Source organism: Lycorma delicatula, chromosome 5 (genome assembly GCF_047948215.1).
Source record: "Lycorma delicatula isolate Av1 chromosome 5, ASM4794821v1, whole genome shotgun sequence".
Classification (NCBI taxonomy): domain Eukaryota; kingdom Metazoa; phylum Arthropoda; class Insecta; order Hemiptera; family Fulgoridae; genus Lycorma; species Lycorma delicatula.
Window position 1 is genome coordinate 83,805,736 of NC_134459.1, and position 26,717 is coordinate 83,832,452.

The 26,717-nt window shown below is 31.4% G+C and overlaps 1 protein-coding gene across 1 annotated transcript; it reads right to left on the reverse strand.

The window, feature by feature from the left end:
* Nucleotides 1–298: 298 nt before the first annotated feature.
* On the reverse strand, nt 299–26,717 carry LOC142325146 (nucleoporin SEH1-like). The gene is made up of 6 exons (XM_075366533.1): nt 26,473–26,717; nt 24,269–24,425; nt 14,504–14,765; nt 7,702–7,935; nt 3,100–3,263; nt 299–1,054 (listed from the first exon to the last, which is right to left on the reverse strand). The coding sequence occupies exons 1-6, from the start codon at nt 26,584–26,586 to the stop codon at nt 870–872; spliced, it is 1,116 nt and encodes a 371-aa protein (XP_075222648.1). The 5' UTR covers nt 26,587–26,717; the 3' UTR covers nt 299–869.

Consider the following 26,717-nt stretch of genomic DNA (forward strand, 5'->3'; position numbering starts at 1 on the left):
TTTCCATATCAGTACTGACAGATATATGTCTGCACATGTCAGTATTTTTTTTAAAGGGTAGCTTATTTTTTGAATAGCCTGATTTTAAATAATATGTTCAATTATTAAATATAATAAATGAACATACAATGTTTTTGAAATTAATACAGATCTAATTCAATTAAGGTATATCATAATTAATGATAGAAAAAATATATATTATTTTTTAGAAAAAGGATAAGGGCAAAGGATAAAAATTAAATACATTTTTTAAAATGATACAACAAAAAATTTTTTATTAAATATTTATACTACTATTTTATTTATATAAAGATAATGAACTGACAAGTTTATAAATTACAGGCGGTGACAGTAACATTTAAAAAAATACAAATTAATGTTACAAATAAATTTAGTAAATTATAAATATAAATTACAGAGCAGCAAATAACACTATTGTATATTTATTTTAATAAAACTAAAGAAAAATAAAATTCCGTCTAAAGAACTAAGCACTAATAGCGTAATATTTAATGACACTAGTTTGATTAACGGTGTAGAAAACAAGTTCAGTTAGACCACAAATATAAACAGTAACAGATAATACAGATTAATTTTACACAGAATTAACAGATATAAATACACTTGCCCATTTATACACAATGCAAAAGGTATACATAAATATTACTTCATGAATATTTTGTTTTCGTTATCCGCAAGAAATCTATATTGAAGATAGTTACATAAGTAATATATCTAATAAACAAGCAAATAATAAAAATAACATTACTAGAATAAAAATAAACACACACCCACACGTACATGTGCGCACACACAAACATACTAAAAAAAAAAGAACAAGAGGTAGATATAATAAACAGTGGAAACATTTAATGCCATGGTACTTGGTTCGGATGGCTGACAGTGCCTAATTTAAAATACCTGGTTGTTGAATTATTAGCACCAACTGCCTGAGTAGCTGGCTGCTGAGCAGTAATTCCAGATTCAATAGTCTGTGCTTGTGTTCCATCACCTTTCAGCACAGATGCACATTTCCAACTGTTCATCTGGTTACCTAAACAAAAACAAATTAACAAACAATTTTAATTATTTATAATAATAAATTAAAAAACAGAATTTATCTTAAAAACTGTTAATAAAAATGTTTACTTAATGTCTAAAACCAGAAGATCCATTGATTTAACAATCTACAGTAAACACTGGGAGGGAAGAATACTAATAACAACAATTTTACCTATAAATTTACAAATAAACAACTCTTATAAAGCATTATGAAATAAGTATTTTTTAAATAAGAGTAGAAAATAGAAACAACTGTTATCATTTTAAACCAGGTGAGCGACAAACTAAATTGCTATTGAACAAACACAGTTACAAGATTAATATGTTACGAATGAAATCGAAAGGTTAATTAAATTAAGTTCTATATTTACAATCGCAAAAGTACACATATTTATCACATTTTTACGAAAGATGTTACAAGTGAGTAACCTGTTCAAAAATGAACTTTTGTGCTTGAGTGATCACACGGAAAGTCACCTGACATAAAACATTCTTCTCAATTCAGTCAATTTCTTGTTGAATCTTTACCTTTAGTTCATCAATAGTGTAGAAATTTGATTCATACACTCCATTCTTCATATAGCCTCAAAGGAAAAAATTGCATTTAGACAACTCTGGGGAATGCAGAAGCAATCACCCTCTGCAATGCCCCCCCCCCCCCCCCATTATATGATTACCAGAAACAGCACTCCATACGCTGATTTTCTTATCTTGAAGTGTACGTTCAAACATTTTCAGACATCCAATATCTGGTGTTGTGCAAATCAGCATGCCCAGAAAAACCATACCTCATTTGACATGAAAAACTGCATCACGTCTATCTGCCCATCGATGATGATTTTGAGAAGCCAATCACAACAATAAGACATTTCAATTTGTATGTTCTTTTAAGTTGTTACACAATTATTACAAAATAGTTTCAAATCTAAATCATGATGAATCTTATGCTATGATACTTCTTTGCTATGATAAATTACGAATATTTTTGGGACTGGCAAAAATTATTTTTTTAATATCACTTACAGCCTCTGAAGTTCTAATAGAAGATTGTCTGTTTTGTTTTGCATTTGAAACTAATCCTCTTGTATGCAAATTTTAAATGAATTGTATATGGCACTCTTTCTACAACAGTGGCCTTTGGAAATATTTTCACGAATATTTGACGCATTTCTTGAAAGGATCCAGAACACACATAAATAGCAAACTTTTCCAACGATTCCACTATAGCATCTCTTTCCTCAATTGAATATAGGAGTTTAGAAAACACAAATGTAAAGAACTACACTGCATTGAAGCATGAACAATTTAAAACCAATAACAATACATGACAGTAGAAACATACAACGGAGGTACTAGTAGTAGCAGCAATATAGCATAGTTAAAGGTGATACTCAAATAACTCCAGTTTGAGTTCGCTCTATTTAGTTCTATATTGCAAGTATTTACCTTATACAATAAAGTAAATACTTATTAGGTGGTAATGCTCTCCAACTATATGTTAACATGGAACATTTTTGGGCAACATTAATGAGAAATGACCATTTTTACATTAAGATACCATTTAGTTTATCTAACAAATTCACTGAACTTTAATTCTAAGAAATGGTTGCCCTTCTACTAAGAATATTTCAAAAGATATAAAGAGAGCAGTTGTTTAACTGATTGAAGGCACTCGGTACGCACCCTAAAAAACCTAGTCTTATAAATAGCAAATAACATAACTTTACTGTTGAAGGTAAAATAATCCTATTCATAATATAATTTGATGGCTTAATATGGAAAAATATAACATAATGGTACGATTATATTATGTTGTTTATGAAGTTGAGAAATACCTAATTTGAATACTTTCCCACTTAAAATATTTTTCCCTTTCTATAAAAAATATATAGGTTTTATTGAACAACAATTAAATGAAAAGTGTTTTACAAGATCATATTTTATCATGAAATGAAGACGTTTGTTTAATACACCCATCATCAAACCGGTACAACAAAATGAATAAATAAAAGTCTCAGTAAGAAAATTATCACTTACATTTCCAAAGTCGAACACAACCATCATCACCTGATGAGGCAAGTATTGTACCAGTGATATTCCAGCAAACACGCCAGACAGTGCAATAATGATCATCAAATTGTGCTACAATCTGTATGTCAAATCTCGGCTGACCACTTTGTGATGATATAATTCCTGCATCTCTAAAATACATAAAATTACAACAAAAAAATTAGTACTTTGATTTAGTATTACACAAATCATATTTAAGATGATTTTTCTTTTAAATTTAAATAATTAAATGGACTCCTCCTACTTCCGTTATTTCATCCCCTGTTCAGATAGCAGAGGAATTTAATTATTTCTTTTCAAGTATTTTAAACAACAATAATATCGATCCATTTCTAACAAACATTCAACTTGAATGTTTGTTAGAAATAATTAAACAGATCAGATTAAACAGTTTTGTTGATCAATCAGCATTTTTATTTGCTGTTGACACACAGGAAATTAAAACTTGTATTTTAAGTCATAGAAGCAATTGTTATCACCCTTACAAATTTAATAAATGTACCTTTCAGCAACGGAGGATTCTCTAGCTGCCTTAAGGTTTCCATTAAGACTTATGTTGTTATTCCCTTCCTTAATAAGGGTTTGGCACTTAATTTACAAAATTATATGCCAATTTTAATACTATCTGTATTTTCTAAATTATGTGAAGATCGACTTTTAACTTTTCTTCAAACGGTTACTTTAAAAATAAACTTTCAGCATGATTTTTGAAAAAAAAATGTCTTCTCAAACAGCCACTTCCCAGTTTTTGGAAAATATTTTAAATTCCAATGATAACAAAGCCCTCTTCAAGGTGGGGAAGGCAGAGCGTGCTTCAAGAAAATTTTTCTTGGTTCCTTGCTATTTTTATTGTTTAATAACTTTTTTTTTTGTGTTTGTTCTTCTGCTCCCTGGGTCACCAATAAGTATTATTCAGCCCAATCGCTTAATGACCTGATCCTCAAAATCTTGAACCATTATCGTAACACTTTTTGCAGATGGCACAACTGTATCTGAAGATTATTATATAAAAGGAATTGAAAATTTTAAGATAGCAGCTCAAAAATTTATTCACCAGATGGATTATAAGCAACTAACTTTAAAAATGGAAAAAATGTTGTACTGTGCATCTTAGGTAGACATAATATTTTGCTAGTCACACGAATAGAATTCCCTTTAACAATAAATATATTTCTACTGCTAATAAAATGAAATTTTTGGGTATTTTAATAGATGACAATTTCTCAAGGGATGATCAAATTAATTTTGTCTTATGCTTGTGTTTATTTTTATGAATATGTAATTTTTGCTAAAAAAAAAATGGTCACTTAATTTTTAAATAGCAATATCAACTTTGTTTTCAAGCCAGACAATGAAACTGTTTTTGTCCAACAGAACACAATAGGTTATGAAAGTCTTATTATGCTTCCATTGCAGTTTTTAATAAATTGCTAAATCATTTGAAAAATCTTCCCACCCATTTTTTTAAAATTTAATTAACATATCTTTATTTTACACAAACAATATTATTCCATTTGTAAATTTAATCAAAAACAAAATTTATCTACATCCTGTTCATGTGTATGTAAATATGTACTCAAAACAATTTTTAATAGTCATTTACTGTACGCTTCCTACAGTTAAGATATGTCACAAATGACAAGCTAATTTTGTAGCACAAGCTTATAAGAAACCAACTCAAACCCCCTGAACAAATTATCCACTGTTTAGGCTTCATAGATTTTGTTTTCAAACAATGCAATAACGATTTCAAGCCTTAAACAATTTAACATGGTTAAATTGGTAACATTTCAACCAGTCTGGGTTGAATAAATTTTGAACAAGTGATATTAATTGGAGAATGCTGAAATCTGCTCTTTTATTACCTTGGATAATCCCAGGTGAATTGAAATAATGAATACAATGCATTGTTTCATGACATCATTATGTGTTGGAAATGAGGTATTTCAGTAACCAAATCAGGCTCAACTTTAGAAATTTAGTTTGATTTATATGATGCAAAGTCCAATTTTTAATTTTAACTTATAAGGTAAATTTTAACTTTATAAGGTACGTAAATTTGTAAATATACTGTGTAATAATTAGAATGTACTTCATTTGATAAGATATGATTCTGAGGTTATAAAATTACATTGAATTGCTCAATATACAATGTAGTGTATATTAATATTACAATACCTATGGAATGATATTCAAGATAAGTTGGACAGGGCAATAAGGAGGGTAATGCTAATAAACAAATCAAGAAAACTGTTCAACAAACAAATGATGCTAGTAGTAATTAATTAGATTCAATATTAACCACTGAAGAATTTCACTTAGGTCAAAGTAAAAATGACAATATTTTTTTTTACTTATAAACAAAAAATTAAAGTAAATAAGTTGTTTAAATGTTATTTGTCTACAAAACAAGAATAGTAAATTGTAAAATTAAGTGAATGAACTGAAGTTTAAGGTGTATCTGTAACCAGCGTGTCAACTCACTTGAGATATAGTGTGTTCCATATGTTAAAAGAGAAAAGGTTTTTAATGTAAATCACAATGTAGCAAAGGTGGCATGTTTTGATTTAAAAAAAGAGATATGCGTGCATCAACTAGACAGATTCGGATGTGAAAAAACATCTGAATTATTATAAAATTTATGTGGCTCGTTAGTCACCGGCCTACTGATCAATTCTGATCACTTTATCTCATTCTAAATAATCCTTCCACTTGTTGACAGTAAAGATGAGAATCAATCATTTGACTGGATGGCAGCAGCTCATAATAGTGAACAATTCCTCTCCGATCCTATCCCCTGCAACACATACACTCAAAACATCATTTTTCTTGTCATTAATCTAAATTTTTGCCACTACTTTTGCAGCTACTCTCCTTGCTACAACAATATTTTCCCATGCATTACTGTCATACAAGATCCATTAATTGAAATGAGTTGTTTCAATTTCATTTTGTTTTAGCACTGATTTTCGACTGGGAATTTGATCCATTCAATTTTTCATTGTTAAAACATATAGAAAAAATTGAGATTTTTTTGGCATCCAGCCATCTTCAAGTGTTCAAAACTGTTTCATGGTCAAAATTTAGTTTATTACTGTTATCCATGACTGCTAATGTGGCAGTCTTGCTCATTTTTCCAATGATTTTGTAAACTTTTCAGTCATTGGCTGATGACAGCTAGATGCATGACTGACATCAAACTTCCAAATTGAAAACACTTGAACCAGCTTTGTACTATGAACATATACTGCACTATGTTCATAAACATAGTGCAGTACATTTGAACATACTGCACAATAAACATCATGGATTTGTTAGTCACATTCTTTCCTTTCTGTAATAAGATTTCAGAATACATCAAATTTCTTCATTTTTTTATTAATTTTCAAGGTCCAATAACTTTTATAAAGATAAACTAATGTGATCTGTTACCACATGTTATTCTTACTATCGCTAAGCACGATGCTAGCCTGTAAATGTCAGAGGGACTTGTAGTCCACTTACTCACCTGCATGCACATTCTTCCCCCATCAAGCCAGCTGACTGCACAACTCTCCCACCACATCAGCACTACGGTCCCACCACTCTCAGGTACCTATAAAAGACTGATGCCAGCACAGCAAAAGCATTCAGTCATCAACCTCCACTAAGAGAAGAAGAACAAAGAAGACCAAGAAGGAGTTCCCTGGCTGATACAACATGGGACCTCCTGGCGAATGCCAACATCTCTGCCAGAGCTCCAGGCCTGGCAGGCCTGCCAAGAGGGAGCCGCTGGGTGCAGATGCCACCTTCACCAATCCAGCTTGCCAGGCTTCAAGTGCCCTGGCCGGCCTGACACAAAGCTCACTAACGCGCCAGTAAGCCTAGCAGTGAAGACGGAGCTGGACGAGCACTGTTTGAGGAGAACCACCTCAATTACGCAGATGGAAAACAACTGATGCCAACTCAACACTGTGAGGCTGCAGGGGCCATCACTGCCACGCTGTAGTGGAGACCCAGCCGCCACTGAGAGGAAACTCAATTCAATTCCAACCGACAAGCTCTAACTCCCCTACTACAGCCAAATCGATATCGCCAGGGACCAGCTTCCAGACCCTACGGTCCTTCTCAGGACTACCTCACAAAACCCACATATAAACTTTTTCCAGGCCATCACTCCACAAACCGCAAACAGCCTGTTTCTGGGTTGCCATGAACCCATTCGTGAACAGATAACCTGTTTAAAAATACACAGTTACCTTTCAAAAACACTATATTATATAAATGTTTTGAAGTTTTAAAAACAGGTCATTTTATTTCTAAAACAGGTAACTTTATTTGAACAGGCTTTTTCATATAAGAGTTTTTCTTTATAAAATAAGTTATATGAAACATCTCGTGAATAAGTAGAAGAACATTTACTTACTAATGATTTATTTACTGAAAAAACTGTATTTTAAAAATATTTAACATTTTCTGAAAAAAGGTAAATTGCGATTATCAAATTTACAGAAATGGGTACTTTATACAAATCTTTTATATCTATGTCCTTTAAACAATATAAACAATTTTTAAACAGTATTTACTTACAGTTTTGGTTTCAGTGTAAGAATTCTAACATCTTTTGTTGCAACAGCAAGAACATGATAACTACGTCCAAGATTAGGAGCAAATGCAATGTCATGAACAGGATCACATACAGTTAGTACTGAATCAGTCTTGGTCCAACGTCTTGAATTTTCATTGTATTCGTAGATTAATACTTTACTACCCGAACCAGAATTTGGATCATCACTACCAACTGCAAGCATTGGTGGATGTAACCTTAAATCACAGAGCAAGTAATTCAGCAACTCTCAAAAATTAAAATTAAACCTACAAAAGTAATTGCAACAAGAAGTAATGCAGATTTATACGGTTTAGAAAATAAATTTCCTTATTGTTCTTATTTCCTTACTTTATTGTGTCCTTATTTCCTTATTATTCCTTATATTCCTTAAATATATAAGCAATATATTTATTTTATATGTATATATATATATATATATTCCTCATTATAAATAAATTTCCTTATTAGAATATATTTTAATATAAGATTTTTTTTACAATAAAAAATAATTTTTATTGTTACATTAATAAATTATATAGTACACTAACATACAAAGCACGGAATGTTTTTAAAGGTCAGTTTTGAATTTACCAAGCAGATGGAGCTTAAGTAACTCTGCTACTTTAATTAATAGACAACTATCTGCAACAACAGCTTAATCATCATGTAGTTAGCTGTTTATATTCATCCATTAATAATGAATGCTACAATCTGTGATCCAACAAAGTGTGAAGTACAAGGAGTAATCTGTATTTTGATGGCAAAATAAAACAATTTTATGGCTGAAATTCACAGGCAAATTTGTGAATTTATAGGGAAAATATTATGAATGATGCTAGTAAGACATAGTGCCATTCATTTTGAGGACAAACTAATTATCATGATAAATAACATAGTGCTAGCTGTTGGTGATAACAGATGATTTGACTGAAAAGGTTGAGAAAATCGACTCTTCACTGAGCAACAATTGTTTTTGATGTTTTCTGATTTGTGAGGTTTTGACTGAAAAGTTGAGCTACAAAAAATTACATGGCAGATGGCTTCTGAAGATGCTAACCTATATACACACACACACACACACACACACATGTGCACACAAGGGAAAATATCTTGCTGCAGCACATGAATTTTTGCAGCAGTATTATGAAAATAAAGGTGATGATGAATTGTTGGATCACATTGTTACTGGAGATCACACCTGAATTTGTTATTTGCAATCAAGGCAACTACTGCAACTACAGGTTTGCAATGGTGCATTCATAATCTCCTAGACCTAAGAAGTTCATACAAGAATGTTCAGTAAAGAAGCTTATGGCTACTGTTTATTTTGGTACAAAAGGGTGTCTGGCTTGACATATTTAATAATCACACAACTGCTGTTAATAAGTAATAAATTTTGTTCAAATTTTTCAGTTTTGTTTTAATTCCAAAACCGAACTTACTATAAAAACACCTTGAATTACTATAAAAGTACACTAAAATACTGCTACAGAAGTGCACTGCTTGAAAACTGGTTAGTCAAACATTTCATGTTCATTTTTTTTCTTTTCTTTTAAGGCCGCAAAGGACCACTTTAGTCAGAATAATTCGTCTTTTTTGCTGATCTTTTGGCCTTTAAGTTCTTAGCTTTTACTTTCTCCCAATATTTAGTCATTCTTAATAATCTTGCTTTATGATCCTCTTCTGAATAACCCTTTTTGTATAATTAAAAGTTCTTACTTTAAAGTTGGTATGCGGATCTTTAATAAAAAATTTTAATTTTTCGGATTTATTAAGTAAATCTTCGTAAGTCAAATTTAATTCTTGCATGTCTTCTTTAATTTCTTTTATCCATAATGGCGGATTTTTTAAAGACCAAAATTGATTGATAATTCTCTTAGTAATCCTATCCTGTGGTAACAAGTGTGCACAGAAAGAAAGTCGCTTCTTTTTCATAGTATCAATTAAGGATTCCAAGTTTTTGTACAGAAATTTATTAGGCAATAATCTGTACTGATTTTTGTGTTTATATTTTTTGTTTATGCAGGTTCTAGGAATCCTGCGTTCAACTTCAAGCAAAGGTTCAGTCCTATTTTTCTGATTTAATCTAAATAAATCTCGCTCGCGTAAGTAATTACTGGTTTAAACACAGTTTTGAAATGTCTAATTTTAGTGTTAATCAAAGCGATCTTTTGTTGTAAGTATTTTTGGTTACTTGTAACACTTTAAATAATTTATTAAGTCTTTCAGTCTAACTTTGTTTTATTTAGTAATGTAATATAAAAATTTTTTCTTATTTTTTTCTCCTTATTTTCTTTTATAATGTAAAATATGTTTTACATTAAAGTTATTAAAAAATTCACATCTGGTGACTTTTGCTAATGATACAAGATCACATTTAACAGCTCTTTAAATGATCTTGCTCATATAAACGATGAAGTAAATGATATGATTAAGGACTGGTTTTCTGATAAATTAGTACATAACCAGGAAAAATTAAATTCAATGATTTTTGCTTATCAAGATATTGGGGATATTACAAACAAAACTGTTAAGTTAAAATTCTTAGGTGAAGTTACTGATTCAACTCTGAACTGGTCATCACATATTGAGTTCACTGGTAAATGTATAAGCAGTCTTTCTTTGTTTTATAATTTGAAGGAAAGTGTATGTGATGTGAGCCTTGCTTACTTTGGATGTATTCACAGTTATGTTAGCTATGCCACCTTTGCCTGGGGCCATGCTTCTAATGCCAGTTTTTTTTTTATAACAGCCATTTGCCTGACATGTCAAAAAAGATTTAAGATAATATTTGGCAAGTTAACTATTTCTATTTGAGCTTGATGTTTCTTTATGTTTTAATATTGAGTAAGGGAAACAAAGAAATAAATGAAGAGCCAATGTGACTAGCAAATAGTAGTTTTAGACTTTCAACTAATACATCTTATGGTTGTAACCCAATCTACTGTTAAGCAGTGAAGGGGTTGGTGTGATCACAAAGTTGTACACTAAAAGGAAAAAAGAATAAAATGGATTTTTGCCATTTCAACTAATAGTTTTATCTGAGTGATCAATGTTAATTTTTTTTTGCTGCTCAATGAAAATTCAAACTGCTGGGAATGGTACCATCAGTAAAGTACAATAAACAGAATCACTTATTTATTTTATACAAATTTGTTTCTGTGGTATCCATGCAAGTAGGTTTTAACAGTCTTTGTATTTTACTGATGTAAATGTCTGCCGAGGCATTTGCCAAGGCCTGGCTGATGACTGTGAGATGTAATCAGTAAGAGGGTCTAAAGACAACCTCCGGTAAAGCCCCACAGGGCTTGGAACAGAGGGGTTGGTGCGGTGACCAGTAATGTCACAATGTTAGACATTGATGTCCTATGAACAGTAGGACATTGAATGTCTTATGGGGTTGGGAGTACTGATTAGTGCAAGGAATATAAATCAAATCAATTTATACAGTAAAAAATCTGCAACCACCTAGCATTCGCGTATAATTAGCAGCATAAATAACAAAATCATTGTTGTAATGCATCTGTCTCTTATTTACCAACAGCAAACTTGTTTCAACAGCAAAACTTGATTATAATATTATCTCTGATTAAGATGGTAGTATGTGATTTATGTTTTTTTTTTTACAAAAGATAAACTTTATATTAGTATTTAGTCTTATATTAGTATACCAACTGGGTTCCAATATAACACTGTTAAGCTAAAATTATCATGATCTAAGAGTTAAGTATCTTAACTACTCAAATGCAATTTAATCATGTAGCTTTTTAACTGATTTTTATCTGTCCAAAAAAAAAGGTTAATATTTAATGCAAAATAAAATGTTAATATAAGGTGAACAGAACACACGAGCTACCTCAAAGTGTCAAGAACTTACGATTGTACAGAATAACAAAGGAAAATATTAAAAACATGAAAGAAATACTACCAGAAATTTAAACAAACTAAAATTGTTGGAATTTTATTAACAATTCTATTAAAAACTAATGTTTTTTTCACATATTTAACTAGTAGATTATTTAATGGTTTAAAGAAAAGCCGCACATTTATAATTCCTATTCAATATATTTCTTTGCTGCAACAAAGCACTGTTGTTTTTAACACCAGAAATTTTGTTGATATAATCTGCTAGCTGTTGTATATAGCAGGATAAAATCACTAACGCTTCCTCCTTGTTGTTTTATTGAATGCTTTCTTCTACTTCAGACTGATATTTGAGTTGTATTCCCTCATTACCTTCATTTCACCTCTTAAGTTCAATAATATTATTTGTGTATAAAAATTTCAACTGTTTATTCAATGTTTCAAACAATATTTCTTTATACGAGAGGTTATCTCTAAAATAAAGACCACTTCATTGTAAAAAAAATTTATTCTGAAAACATAAATATTTTTTATTTCTCTTAAACTATATACCTTACACTACTTCTCTATATAGTTGACATGAATTAAGACATTTATCATAGTGATACACCAGCTTCAATATACCGTTGTATTCTTCTGCTGCCAGTCCATTTAGCCAATTAACAGCATTTTTAAAGTTCATCGTCACCCACTAATCACTTACTACTCAAAAATTCTTTCAATTTCCAAAACAAATGGTAATCAGAAGGAACTAAATCCCGACTATATGGTGGGTGATTGTAAATTTTCCATCCAAATGTTCTCAGTAAATCACACGTCAGACCTGCAACATGTGAACGTGCATTATTGTGCAGCAGGATGACGTCGTCAATCAGCCACACATATAGCCGATTTTCAATGGCATGCCACAACTTACAGTTTCACAGTAGGCTTCTACATTTATTGTCTTTCCACATAGCATGAAATCAACCAGCAGTATGCCAAACCGATCCCAAAAGACTGTGGCCATCAGTTTGCATCCAAATGGTTCTGGCTTGACCTTTGTTGATCTGGTTGGTGATTGAGTGATTGAGGATGACACCATTCACTTGACTGCCATTTTCTCTCTGGCGTGTAATACGAAATCCATATTTCATCGCCAATAACAATTGAATTAAGGAACTCATCTTCTTTTTCTGTGTAGCACGTCAAAAAGTCCAAAGCAGATTCCATTCACTTTTTTTTTGTGATATTCCGTTAAGACGTGTGGCATCCAACGTGCACAAAGCTTTATGAAGCCAAAATGGTCATGAACAATGCGACCAATAAGAATTCTTGAAACATCAGGCAAAAGAACAGCCAGGTTGGACATCGTTGAGCAACGATCTTTTCTGATTTCATCATCGACACGTTTCAACAAGTCCTCCGCGATCATCAATGGCCTCCCCGAACGTTCTTCATCATGCACATTAATTCTGCTATTTCTAAACCTTTCACACCATTTTTGGTCATTTCTTTCATTTATCACCGTACACAGCAACCAACTGCCTATGAATTTCAGCTGACTTAATGTTTTTATGACTTAAAAAAGGTGTGACTCCACGTATTTCGCAGTCAGCGGAAACACTGATTTTCTTTTTCATTTTACAACGTAATCAAAGACACTACAACGCGACAACAATGCAGTGTGCACATTACTAGCGTGGCCATGAACGACACAAGTTTGCCAACCTTAAGGAGAGAAATTTCCCAGCAGTCTTTACTTTAGAAATCCCTTGTAATTTGATTAATAAAGCTAGGTGGTTTTCTACACCTTTCTCTTTAACTCCTTTTGTAAAACCTTTCACCTTTAGACAAAACCGGATGGATGGTGTTTAGTCTTTACACTACAAAAAGTTAACTGAAAAAAATGAAACCAATATATTTTTTCACCATTGTACATAAATGCTAAAATTTGATAATTTGTCCCACCAATAAACAAGTTTATTAAGATACCTCTTTAGAACTTTGCAAACAATTCTCATAAGAATTTATGAGCATTTCTTTCATTTATTAATTGTCATGAAAACACAAACTTGCAAGATGTTTCTTAACTTTCTGATTAAGATAAAGTCAGAAAGAGTAAAGCTGGAACTGTATGGCATTCAAATCAGAATTTCTTTCTGGTACAATTTCAAAAGAGAAACAACAGTTTATCATATGGATAAGCATCATAATTTTGGAGAGAAGTTCCACAAGCAAATCTGCTTGAAAGCTAGTTTCTGAATGTCCAAAAACATTTCTTAGATTGAACATTATAATATCATACCCCATTCTAAAAAGTCAACAATATCAACAACAACCAAACATTGTATTACTATAAAACTGTACCAAATATTATGGCTCACTATCAACAAGAGATTTAGCGGACATGAATGACTAACCAGTACGAAGAATGGACACAAACAATCCACATCTCCAACATACATGACATCTGATATGGTTCCATTATGTTTCACAAATTTCATATTTTTTGGCCAATAAAAATTAATTTAAGTGCTCTTCTTTCTAAACATAAACTATGATGTGGTCAATCTATGAAAATATAAATTTGGGTTAAAAAGCTAACACCGAGGCAGATATAGTATTAAGGAAGAAAAATATGAGAAGTATAGTGCAATATTTGTGGGGATAGGTTCGAAGCGGACAGTTTGATTTCTTAGTATATACAATTTTATTATAACTTAAATTATTTTTACAATCAAAAAAGAAAGAAAAAACAAATGAAATATAAAAGTAAGTAATATTATTTTTATTATGTACACATAATACACATTCAATAACACTACTAATTAATAAATAAATGAAAACTAAGCAAACATAATTTTTTTCATTTAAAACCTTAGTAACATCTACAAATGCAAAGAAAGACTAAAATATTAACAATTTAGTAGTTGATACCTTGAAAAAGACGGATTCCATGATAGACAACTACATGGTAATTTACAAGATATTTCATGTTGTAATGTCCACTGACTTAAATTCATGACATCTGGAGCTTCATATATTCTTATCACACCATCAGCAGAACAAGTGGCCAGTAATAAACCTAATGATTTTGGCCCAAATTTAACATCTGTTACAGACGTACGGGAATCCACTAGGTTCGTTCTACGCACCCAGTGACGCATTCCTCTCTCCCCCGGTGTAGTACCCTCACCAACTAAAAAAGACATCCTGCTGTTATGAGCACTGCAATGGATTAACAATAAAATTTAATAACTATTTTATGCACAAGTTACCATGTATGCTCGTTTTGACATCACACATAATTCATTATGTGTAGCATATTAAAACTTACTTTCATCCATCTCATCAATGCATTTGCTACAACAAAGACTGGTTTCTTAATTAGAAAAAATAATAACTGACAACGCAAATAAAACAGTGGATGTGCACAGTTTCAATTGTTTATTAGATAGCAGCTATATGACATTTCATAAGCAGCAATCTACTTGCTTTTCAGTGACACTGCGAAATCATTGGAAAATGACCCACCCAAAAAAAAAACAAACAAAAACAGACAGAAACTCTTCGATCTCTGCAGAAACCACAGCCTAACCATGAAATCCACACATTTCAAAAGGAAACCTCAAAATGTGGAAACACCCCCAACTATACTAAAAGAGAATGGCAACAAGACCATACCTTCATGGACAAACACCACCACAAGAAGATCTATAATGTAAAAGTCCTCTGAGGAGTTGACAAAGGCTGAGATCATTTATAATTAAAATAATTATAAAAGGCAACCTTTTAATTAAATAATTAAAAGGTTGCCCTAAAACTAAAAGAAAAATGAACCCTTCCCAAGTAATCAAGAATGAAAATTACCAAAAACCAAAATGCAACCAAAAAATCAACAATCACAAATAAACTTGAAGATCTAGACAACTTTAAACAAATCACAGAATTAGCCCCAATAAAATCCAGAAAAAAACATCAATGGTGAAACAGCAAATGTGATGAAATAGTGGAGAAAAGACATCCTGCATGACTATTTCAATCCCAAAAATCAGAAACATCCTTTCAAAATCTAGTAAAACGAAGAAAAGAAACTACCCAAACCCAAAGGATAATTAAAAGGCAACACCAAAAAGATAAACTGAAGTCAACAGAAGAAGAATTCAATTATACACAGTCAAGATTGAGACTACTACAAAACCTTAAAAAATCAGCTCCAAAAATACGAACACCCAACCCTGTTAACAAACAATCAAAACAATAGGCTAGTCCACAACAATAAAGACAATGTGGAAATCCTATCTAAATATTTAAACAAACTCCTAAATTGCGAAGAATAACAGAACTCCTAACCTTCAACACCAACACCCTATCACAACCCTACAGGGGGAAGACTCCCATCTTATGCCGATACCAGTCACCACAGCACCTACTCCGTTCTAAGCCCTGAGGGGCTTTACTGGATATCATATTTAGACCCTCTAACTGATTACATATCACAGTCATCAGCCAGGCCTCAGTCGGGATGCCACCAATGTAAATGCCTCGGCAGACATTTGCATCAGTAAAATACATATCAAATTTTACCTTCACGTAGGCCTCAAACGAACATCTTCACATCCAACCTATCATGATTCCTCAAACTAACGGACCGAAACCGTGGAAGCACGAACCCCGGGCCTAGTCCAGATTTGACAACATTGTTTGTGACTATGAATGCCTTAGAAAACGAATGAGTTTAAAGTTTAAATCAGTATTACACTCAATTAAAATTATGTCTTACACAACAAAGAAATAAGTACCTAAATAAGTACCAAATAAGTCGACCAATTTAGGTCACCTAACAAGGGAAATGCAACCTCATTCCGGTCCACGCAAGAGCCGGGGACAACCCTTGCACCCCCACCTGGCCCCATCATGGTGTCTCACACCAACACCACTAGAAAACATCAACTCTCCCAAAATAAAAGAAGTATACCAAACACCAAGTAAGATGTAGAATTTCCAAGCAGGGGGGAGAAGATCAAACTTTTGTAGAGATATGGAAACATTCAAGAAGATCAGCAAATACTGCCCTTCATCAACAGCTTGTCAACACACAGATCAAAGAGGAACTACCAGAACACTGGACGACAGCCCCATCCATCCACTACACGAAAAAAGGGAACAAAACAGACCCTGACATTGACAGGAGAATCTCACTCCCACACACAATGTACAAAATTCTTTCAAGAATCATCCTCAACTGGTTCGGTTCACAACTTGAGAAAGAACTAGGAGAATACCAGGGAGGTTTCAGACCCTGGAGGAGCTGTCCACACCAGATCATGCGTCTGAAGCTAATAATGGATTATAACAGGAAAATAAACACCGATATGGTGATAACATTTGTAGATTTCAAGAAAGCTTATGACGTACATCCACAGAGAATACCTACTAACAATTCTAAGACACCTTGTACTAATACCAAATTAATAAACATGTTTAAACTGACCCTCACAAACACAAAGTAGAAAGTATAATTCAGAGGCGGGCTCTCAGAACCATTTGTAATCAAAACAAGACTGCATCAAGGTGATGGGTTCACTGCTATTATTCAACTGTGGTCCAGAAATGGTAATGGGGGAATGGCTCAAAAACTGCACCCAAAAGTAAAAATGGGCCAAAAAATCAAAACAAATTACCTTGGTTTCACCAATGGCTTGGCACTGCTAGCAAATGACATTGATGAAGCTAATCAAAGAAATTAGAACTTCAAAATATTGCAAATAAAATTGGCTTCATTAAAAAAAACAGAAATTATGCCCCAAAAAAATACGAATAAACATAAATGGTAATAAAATCAAAATAGTAACGCAATTTAAATACCTCAGAGAAATAATAACAAACAACCTCTATCCAAAAAAAGAAGAAACAAACTAGCTGAAGCTCAAAAATTATCCTGGTACACTTAGAATAAAAAACGCCTATCAATAAGATAGGTCATTCCACATCAAATCAATGAAAATAAATCCACTTCTCAGATTCATGTCCAATAATTCAAATAAAATTTACAGGTTTGGCTCTACACATGAAATAATGCAAAAAAATATTCAGATTTTTCAATCACTCAATTTTTTGTGTAATAAAAAAGCCAAAAATTGCATAAAGCAAGGTTTGGGTAATTACAAAAAAATAAATTTCTTAGCTCCTATAAGAGATGGAGAGCTCTCATTTTTGGTGTCATTTAAAATCTCTTTGAATGAACTTTCATATGATATGAAAGTTGATATGATATTAATAGTTCAAGGTCACCAAAAATATTATTTGACCTTGAATGTATCCAAAAGAGTATTTTTCTTTAATTTTAATAAAACATCATTTTTGCTTCCTAATGTGTTATACATGTGGTAAACATTTCATAATGGGATTGCAATGGGATCATGTTAAAAAATAATTTTGTAATAATTAGGTACAGCAGTGAAGCTTTTGCATTGTTTAAAGAGGTATCCGTTGCTGAAAATAGGATTTTCAAAGTTCTGTGAACTCAAACCTAAGTAATGTGTTCTTGCAGGTGCAAATGGAACCCACAGTGTTTGAGTATGTACAACACATGAAAACACAAAACTTATGGTTATGCATTGTAGAATGAAAGAACTGCCAGAAGGTGATAGACCAATTAAGTCTTACAAAAATTTTATGAGGTATGTAGTGTGTGCTAATCCAACTGAAGCTTGCTACTTTGGAAATTGCAAAAATTGTCCTGGATTTGAGAAAGTCATGGGAAGGATTGAGGAAGCTTTCGAGCTCAACTGCATTGAAAACATCACCTACAAACAGTAGATACAAGTTCAAAAAAGAACATCTCTCAAGACATTAGTCAAACCTACTGAAGAATTCATCATTATACTTTTTGAAAAACTTCTGAAACTTCAACACTCATTTCTTGCTAGTCAACAGTCAGTTACCTCACTCATCTGAAGCAATCTCTGAAAGCAGGTGATCATCATCTTGTAATCTGTGACTTCGCTGAGAACTGTTCATTCATTCTCCAGGATGCAGCCCAAGGTTTCCACTGGAATAATTCACAGGCAACAGTTCAGCCGTTCACAATCTATTTCCAAGATACAAAAGAACAAAAGCATTTATGCATACATCTCGTCATAATTTTCAATTGTCTCACACATGATACAATAGCAGCACACCTTTTTCAGAAATATTTAACTGGTTTCATGCAGTTTCATTTTACCACAAAACCAAGCTTGGCTTATTACAACAGTGATGGTGCTGCCTCTCAGTACAAAAACAGAATCAATTTTCTCAACCTCTGGTACCATGAATCCAACTTTGGGACCACTGCAGTGGCACTTTTTTTTTTGCCACATCTTTTGGCAAATGTGCATATGATGGTGTGGGAGGGATTGTTAAAAGACTTGCAGCTACACCAAGTCTTCAAATGACCAAAAATGATCAGATTATGACTTCACAACAGTTGTATAACTGGGCAAATAGACACATTGTGTCGATACATTTCCATTACAGTACAATTGAACATAAAGAACAGGCTATGAAGAGGAGGACAATGACAGCAAAAACTATACTAGTACTCAGAAACTCTACTCTTTTGTTCCACTGTACAAGAATCACGTGCAAGTGAGGGTGTTTTCATTTTCTAACAATTCAACAGTAGCAAGCATAACAAATATTGAGGATGATCATGAATTCACGGAAATGGTTGGGTTCTTGATCTGCAGATATGATGAACACTGGTGGTTGGGTTGTTCTAGATTCAAATGAAGAAAATCAAAAGTGAAGATGAAGTTCTCATATCCACATGGACCTTCACCTTCCTTCCACAACTCAGACTTTGAGGATGCTTTAATGTACATAAGAGAGATGTTATTTCAAAAGTAGATCCCAGAGTAAGTCCAACAGGAAAAGTTTATAACTTCTCAAAGCAAGAAGTGGACAATGCTAACCAGAAGAGGTAAAAAGAGGTGTAATTCTTCACTGTGTAATTCTTCTGTAAATATCTTTGGAAGCTATACAAATTGCAGTAAGTGGTGAGTATGTACAAGTTCATTATTTTATTTAACCATGATCACATTGGAATCCCATTATGAAATGTTTACCACATGTACAACACATTAGGAAGCAAAACTTTTTTTTAAATTTGTAAAAACTACACTTTTGGATATATTCAAGGTCAAATAAATTTTTTGGTTACCTTGAACTAGTAATGTCACTAATTCCTGCCAAGTGATATATCACATGAAAGCCATTACAAGAGCTTTAAAATGACACCAAACTGAGCTCTAGATCTTATAGGAGCTGAGAAAATTACATTGTAATTACCTGAGCCTTACTTTTTGCAATTTGTTCACTTTTTTATGAGATCCTACATAAAAAACTGAATGACTAACACATTTCAAAAAAATATTTTTTTGCATTACTTTACAAATGTGATCAATCCAGTGAATTTTGTTGAAACTTGAGTTGATCAAGTTGTGAGGCTTGCTGATTTGAAATGGAATGACCAAAATGCAAAAATAAGATACTACAACAGTTACAAAATCTGAAGCCACTAATGCAACAGAAACTCTCTTCCACCATGAACGAACAATAAAAGACAGACAGACTCCAGACAATCGAAAAAAGGACTGGAAGAACCTGCATCAATAAAAAGTACTATTGTGCTCAACAAAGTCGTGTACAAAAAGTTATAACCCATCACTGATACCATGCATAAGCGGAAACTAGGATTCTTTAGACATATCATGAGGATCCAAAATTCAAGATTTCTGCAACAGCTAGTATGGTACAATCTCAACTCAAAAAACATCAAGACAGGATGCAGCTGGATCAGATAAATAACAGAGAGTCTGAAAGAAATTGGCCTTACACCAGAAGACAACACAGATAAGATAAAATTAAACAAGAAAATCAAGAATAAAAACATTCACTTCACACTCACAAGAAAAAAACTAATAACAGGAACATTTTAAACAGTAAAAAGGGCATAAAGATCGGAACGTATGAAAAATACTGGGTGGACAAGGTCCAAACGGTTCCATCTAAGGGACTTGGATAATGGATTGACTAAAGTGATCCTCTGCGGTCATAAAAGATAATAATAAATTAATATTCAACAGCATACAATAAAAAATTTCTTTGGTTTTATATAATTTTACATTTTTATTTTTATTTTTTGATTTTACGAAAATAAAAAAAAATTGTTTTTATTTTATTTGGGCTAAAAGTTCATAAATATATAGAATATATATATTTTAGAAAATTTAATAACTAAGATGATTATAGATTTAATTTTCTAAATTAGTAAAGGTATTGACTGAAGCACATTACACAATTTGATGTATCTGTAATGAAAGATTGTAACAGTACTGCTTTTATATTTACATTTATTCTATATAAACATTTTAAATGTACTTATAAGATTACCAGTAAAATGCGTATAAACAGTTCAATATTTGTTACGTGAAAATAATGGTTAAAATTTATAAAAAATAATATTTTGATAGACTAAAAATATTTTGATAAAGTTTACTAATCAATTTATAAAAAGAGGCATTCCAATCAATAGAATTTAATTCACAAAATTATTCAATTATAAACAAGAATTTCATAACTTTAATTTATATATTAAATTCAATGAGATTATTATTTATACACTACTTCACAATGTAGTTTCTGGCCATTTTGATGTACTTGTTGCAGAACTTGGAAACTTCTTAATCCAAGAAGAGAAGTTTAATTTTCTAGTTTAACATTGGCCCAATATTAGTCAAGGGTCAATGATGATGAAAGTCATCATAACAACTTTATCTCCTCTCAAAAATTCCTCAAATGGACAGAACAAACAATAAATCAACAGAGCTAAGTAAAGAAAAATATATGCACAGTAGATGCAACTCAATGAATGTCACTTGTACACGTCTTAATTTGTCACAATTTTATATAGATTTGAATACTAGATGTTGGATTCTGATGTTCTTTGGTGGTTGGGTTTCAACCACACAACTCAGGAATGGTCGATCTGAGACTGGACAAAACTACACTTCACAAAACTACACTTCATTTACATTCATATGTATGATCCTCATTCATCCTCTGAAGTAATACCTTATAGTGGTTCTGGAGGCTAGATAGAATAAGAAAGAGGAATTTGTCGTAATAGTATTGCTGTTGTGAAGCAAGTTATTATTAAATTTTTTAATAATCTATTATTTTAATTTGACAAATGAAGGTGTAATTCTACCTCAGATTTACACAAAACAAAATATATATCTTGTATTTTGATAATACAATAGAGAGGGAGAAGGATGGTTGTAGCCCAAAACCTTATCAATGAATGCAAACAAACTGAAGTACTTATTTTAAAAAAAGTTGACAAATTACTTTTGAAAATCATGAAATAAGTGTTGGAAGTAAAGAAGCAATACTAAGAGATAATCACAAATTCACCAAATTGAGTTCTGTCTTTTCTTCCTTTTGCAGCCTGAACCTAAAGAAAGAATATTAATTGCCATAGCAAAACTTTTGCAGTAAAATGAAAAGCATAGAGAAATATTTAAACTCTATAATAATATAGGATGGAACACACATGTACTATTTTATCTGCGTCTAAACAAGTAACTAAAAAATGGAGATTCAAACTTACCTTCAACCAAAAATTACATTAACACAAGAGGAAATAATGGCAACCTTCACTTGCAATTTTCTCAGGGAATACTCTGCCACACTTCTTACAAAACAGGTAACCATTAGAATCTAGAAGTCATTTCAAGATGAAAGTCTTCTGTTTGTCTACTTGCATACTGTTGTTTTAATTAAAACAATGGGTTAATTATTGGGGTTTTCTGCTGAAAGCCCAATGAGAACTCAAGAAAGATGTTCTAGGCCAATCTCCATATAGCCTTAAATTTAGTGATATTTACAATGTAATTTGTGTGTACAGATTTTTAGGAGGAATGAAACTGAACTAAATTGATGCAGTACAAATGATGACTCAACAGGGAACCAAACTACATAATTCTTTCTGAATCTAAAGTTTTCTGAGAACTAGAATAAGTAAATTACAGTGGTAATAGATTATCCTGAATAGTATTTCACAGAAATCAATAAAAAATGAAAAAAAAATAGCTACAAAATTCTTTTTTATACTTCAACCCTATGTTTACTATGTTTGGCACAAAAATAATAATTAAAACATAAATGAATAACCATTGAATACTATTTTTATTAAAAAATATGACTTAATTTGCAAAAAAAAACTATGACAAGTACATAGTTAAAAATGTACATTAATTAAAAGGTACTACAAATTCACATAAATTTAAAATATTTTTACAATGGTTGGCATTCTGCTTAATGGAGATAAAATTTCTTTTAATATATCTGAAAGAAAAATATTTTTTTGACCAAAGTGAAGGACTAAATGCTAAGTTGCTAGCCTTACGCAAAACACTTTTAAAAATATATTAAATGAACAAAAGAATTTAAGATCAGTGCTTCTAGTTGAAACAAAGTAACAATTCCTAGTAACAATGATGAAGACTTCCTAATGATGATACTTTTTTTTATGCATGATATAAATTTAGTTAAGCTTAACAGAACTTAAGCCTGAGTAATGTGCTCCCCAGCAAGGTAACAAAAATGAATTTAGCATAATGCATTTATGGAATATGAATGATAATAAAATTATATCTATACATTTATTTAAAGATGACAATTTTTTTAAACACTTAGCTGGGAAAAGTGAAGGATTTGAACATGCACAATTGTCTTTCTAACCTTCAAAACTATACTCTGATATTTTCAGATGACAATGGTCATGATCAAATGTAACAGTAATCTAAAATATTTTCATCTAAATTTTTTGGGATGGAAATTATTTTAAACTACCACTTTTTTAAATGATGAATCAAACCAAATTTAATAAATTTTAAGTTTTTAAAATGGCTCACACTGAGCAAAAAACATTGAGCAACAGCAAAAAACTAACACCTGAAAATAACAGAGTGCAATTATATTCAAATTCAACACCTTTTAACTCATATCTATAAAACCAAATACAACTACTGCCAAAAAAAGTGAAATTCATGGGTTTTTTCTGGTTAAGTCATTAGTAAAGATGACAAATTCTCTAGGGATGATAAAATTTATTTTGTTTGTAGCAAAATTAAACCATATATTATAAAAAATGTATTATTATATTTTTGCTTTATTCTTATAAAATATTTATTATTCTTACATATGTTTACATTTGATGAAATATAACATCGTCTGGGACTCCCTCAAAAAGTCAGAATGAGTTTTCAAGATTAAAAATGGTTAGATCACAGTTTGGCACCCGTAAATACAAAATGTGTAATCTGGTATAATGAAAATTAAAAATGTTGACTTTTACTTACATTTATATTTATAAATGTGCTCTTTGCTTAAAGAATAATCACTTAATCTTAAAAAATAATATTATCCACCTTTATCAAATCAGACAATACTATTTCTGTGTAACTCAATACAAAAAAAACTGTGTAATTCAGCTTACAAAACAAGGGACCATATTATTCTTTTGTTTTAATAAATGACCAAACCATTTAAAAAATCCTCCCACCAAATTTATTTAAAATACAATTAAAAAAATATATATCTTCTTTTACACAAATAATGTTTCAATAAGCCATTAAAAAATTTAAAATATACCAATTTCTTCCCATACAGCAGCAGTTCGATCGAATGAACAAGTAGCTAACACTTGACCATACTCTGGATGAGCCCATGTTACTTTCCAAACAGAACCACTATGTGCTTTCCATGTTGCGGTAAGATTCCATACATCACGTTCATCCTGATCCCAAACCTAAAAAAAACAACATAAATACTAATAATAATGAATAAAATCATTCACATGAGAAATAATTTTACAAGCAAGAAAATAAGAAAAAATAAAACTAATTTATATGAACTAAATAAAACTAATAACGAACTAATAAACAAACAATTTTAAAATGTTTGTTTAATATGGAAACAATCATCCCAGTTTATTAAAAATCATAAACTTTCCCAATTTCTACATTTGTTGATAAAAATACAATAATTGGTAAGATCCATAATAGAGATCCCTCATCCACTTAGTTTTTTTATATGGCTTTCAAGTAGTAACATAAAAAATAATAAAACTATTCCTTTTTACACGTCTTATTTTTAAAAAAAGTGATTGCAAACAAACACTTACAAAATAATAAACTAAAAATATCAACCCTAAAATTCTACAACATCGTCTACTACAGATGGCCCTCAAGTTCACTAGCTAGATACAATCACTCTTTGTGCCTGATTTCATGTTTCTAAATTGTTATTCAGGAACATCTATTCAGGAATATCAATTCAGAAATAAGTCTCAATGCATAGGAGAACACATTGGAGTAATATACCTTCATACCACTTTGGACCTAGCAGCTGGTGATCTAATCATTAAAATAAATGAATATGGTTGGTACACACAATACTGTGAAACTGAGTGTGGTAATAGTTAAACTAACGTATGTACAATTACTTGGTACCATAAAAATTTAGTAAACTATGTCTGGAGGTAAATGGAAAGGCATTCATAACCTTCTAAGGCCTGACCTTTACTTCTTAAGCATTCAAAACTACACTGGAAATAACAAAAGTTTTTAGATTTAAATCCATTTGATCTTATAATTCTACAAAGACAAAACATTTCTGCAAACTAAATCTTTGTACTGACAACTGAAGAAATTATCAGTTTCGTGATGATCATTCCCTAATTCAAACAGAGTGGCTAAGCAAAGACCAGTCAATATTCAATCACATAGTTCACAAGCTTCAATTATTCTGACCTTAAACTGTAAAAATTAGAAGGTACTAAAACTAAATGACTGTTTCCAATATCATCAAGGCAAAGCTGAAATCTTCAAGTCACTTAACACCAGTCTCAAGCAAAGGTAAATAATTAGTTTCTCATGATAATTTTGGTAGTTTTAAACACAAACATCAAAGTCCAAGGATGTTTTGGTAAACACATCAATTTTTAGGAAAGGAGGAGGTAGCCTTCAGTCTAAACCATTTTATTCATAATAACTCATGACATAATGAGACTTCACACACTCGTGAAGGGAAATGTATTGAGGTCTTACTTTTTGGCAAAATGAAAATGGTAATTGCCATTTTTGGTCCCAACCTGACTGTTGAATTTGCTAGACACTGACTAAATTGGAATAAAAAAAATTGTCTGAGGAGAGTATATTTCAGAATATTGAAGAACGAGAACTTGAAGGTTCTCATTGAAAAATCTAAAGATTTTTATTAATCTTTTCTAAACTCCACCAACTAAGAATTAACATGATTAGTTTATTCATTTAACACTGAGGTATTTTCAGAAATCCCTAAAAACAATATGGAAATTAAAAGGTTAAATGTAACCTACACAATCAATTCACTGAAACTGTATGCATTCACTCGTGGAATAGGAAAAACTTTAGAATAAAGGAAACTTAATTTTAAGGGGTATTTCTTCTGCTGCACATTAATATTGAGTTAATTTGTAATCGGTTCTAGAGGTTTTTATCGATGCAAAGTTATAGTTGAAGTTATGGTTAAGTTTTAATATACGAAAGGCATTTAGGCCAGATACTTGGGGTAAGATCCAGATCTCTACATATCCAACAAAATAAGAAATTAACCACATAAAATAAGCTAGATTCATACACTAATATAACCTATTAAAAATATTTTTTTTACAAAAACTAAGTTTTCAGTTCATAATGGATAATAGTTGCACGCGACTAACTAAATTCACATCCAAATTTCTTAAAACACCAAATATATTTAATTTAGATACTAACAAACATACTCAAATACTGTCAACTTAAATGAAAACTAACCTTCACAAAGTGATCACTAGAACATGTTGCCATCCTCTGACCATAAAAATCGTAGGCAACATCGTGAATAAGATCTTTATGTTCAGCATTAATACTATGTGCTTCAAATAACATTATGAATGACTACGCATTTATCAGAATACGTTAAAGAACATATAGAAGTTATTCTACAACCAGCAACATCTTAGCGCCCAACTTGCGTAAACACTAAACGAACAAATAATGGTACCAGTTAGTAATGGGAA

Coding starts and splice junctions, on each gene's coding strand:
- LOC142325146 (XM_075366533.1), bottom strand. CDS start 26,586: ATGTTATTTGAAGCACATAGTATTAATGCTGAACATAAAGATCTTATT. Junction 14,766..24,268: donor TGCTGTATGGGAAGAAATTG/GTATATTTTAAA, acceptor TGTCTTTTTTAG/TTGGTGAGGGTACTACACCG. Junction 7,936..14,503: donor TGGAATCCGTCTTTTTCAAG/GTATCAACTACT, acceptor CTGTGATTTAAG/GTTACATCCACCAATGCTTG.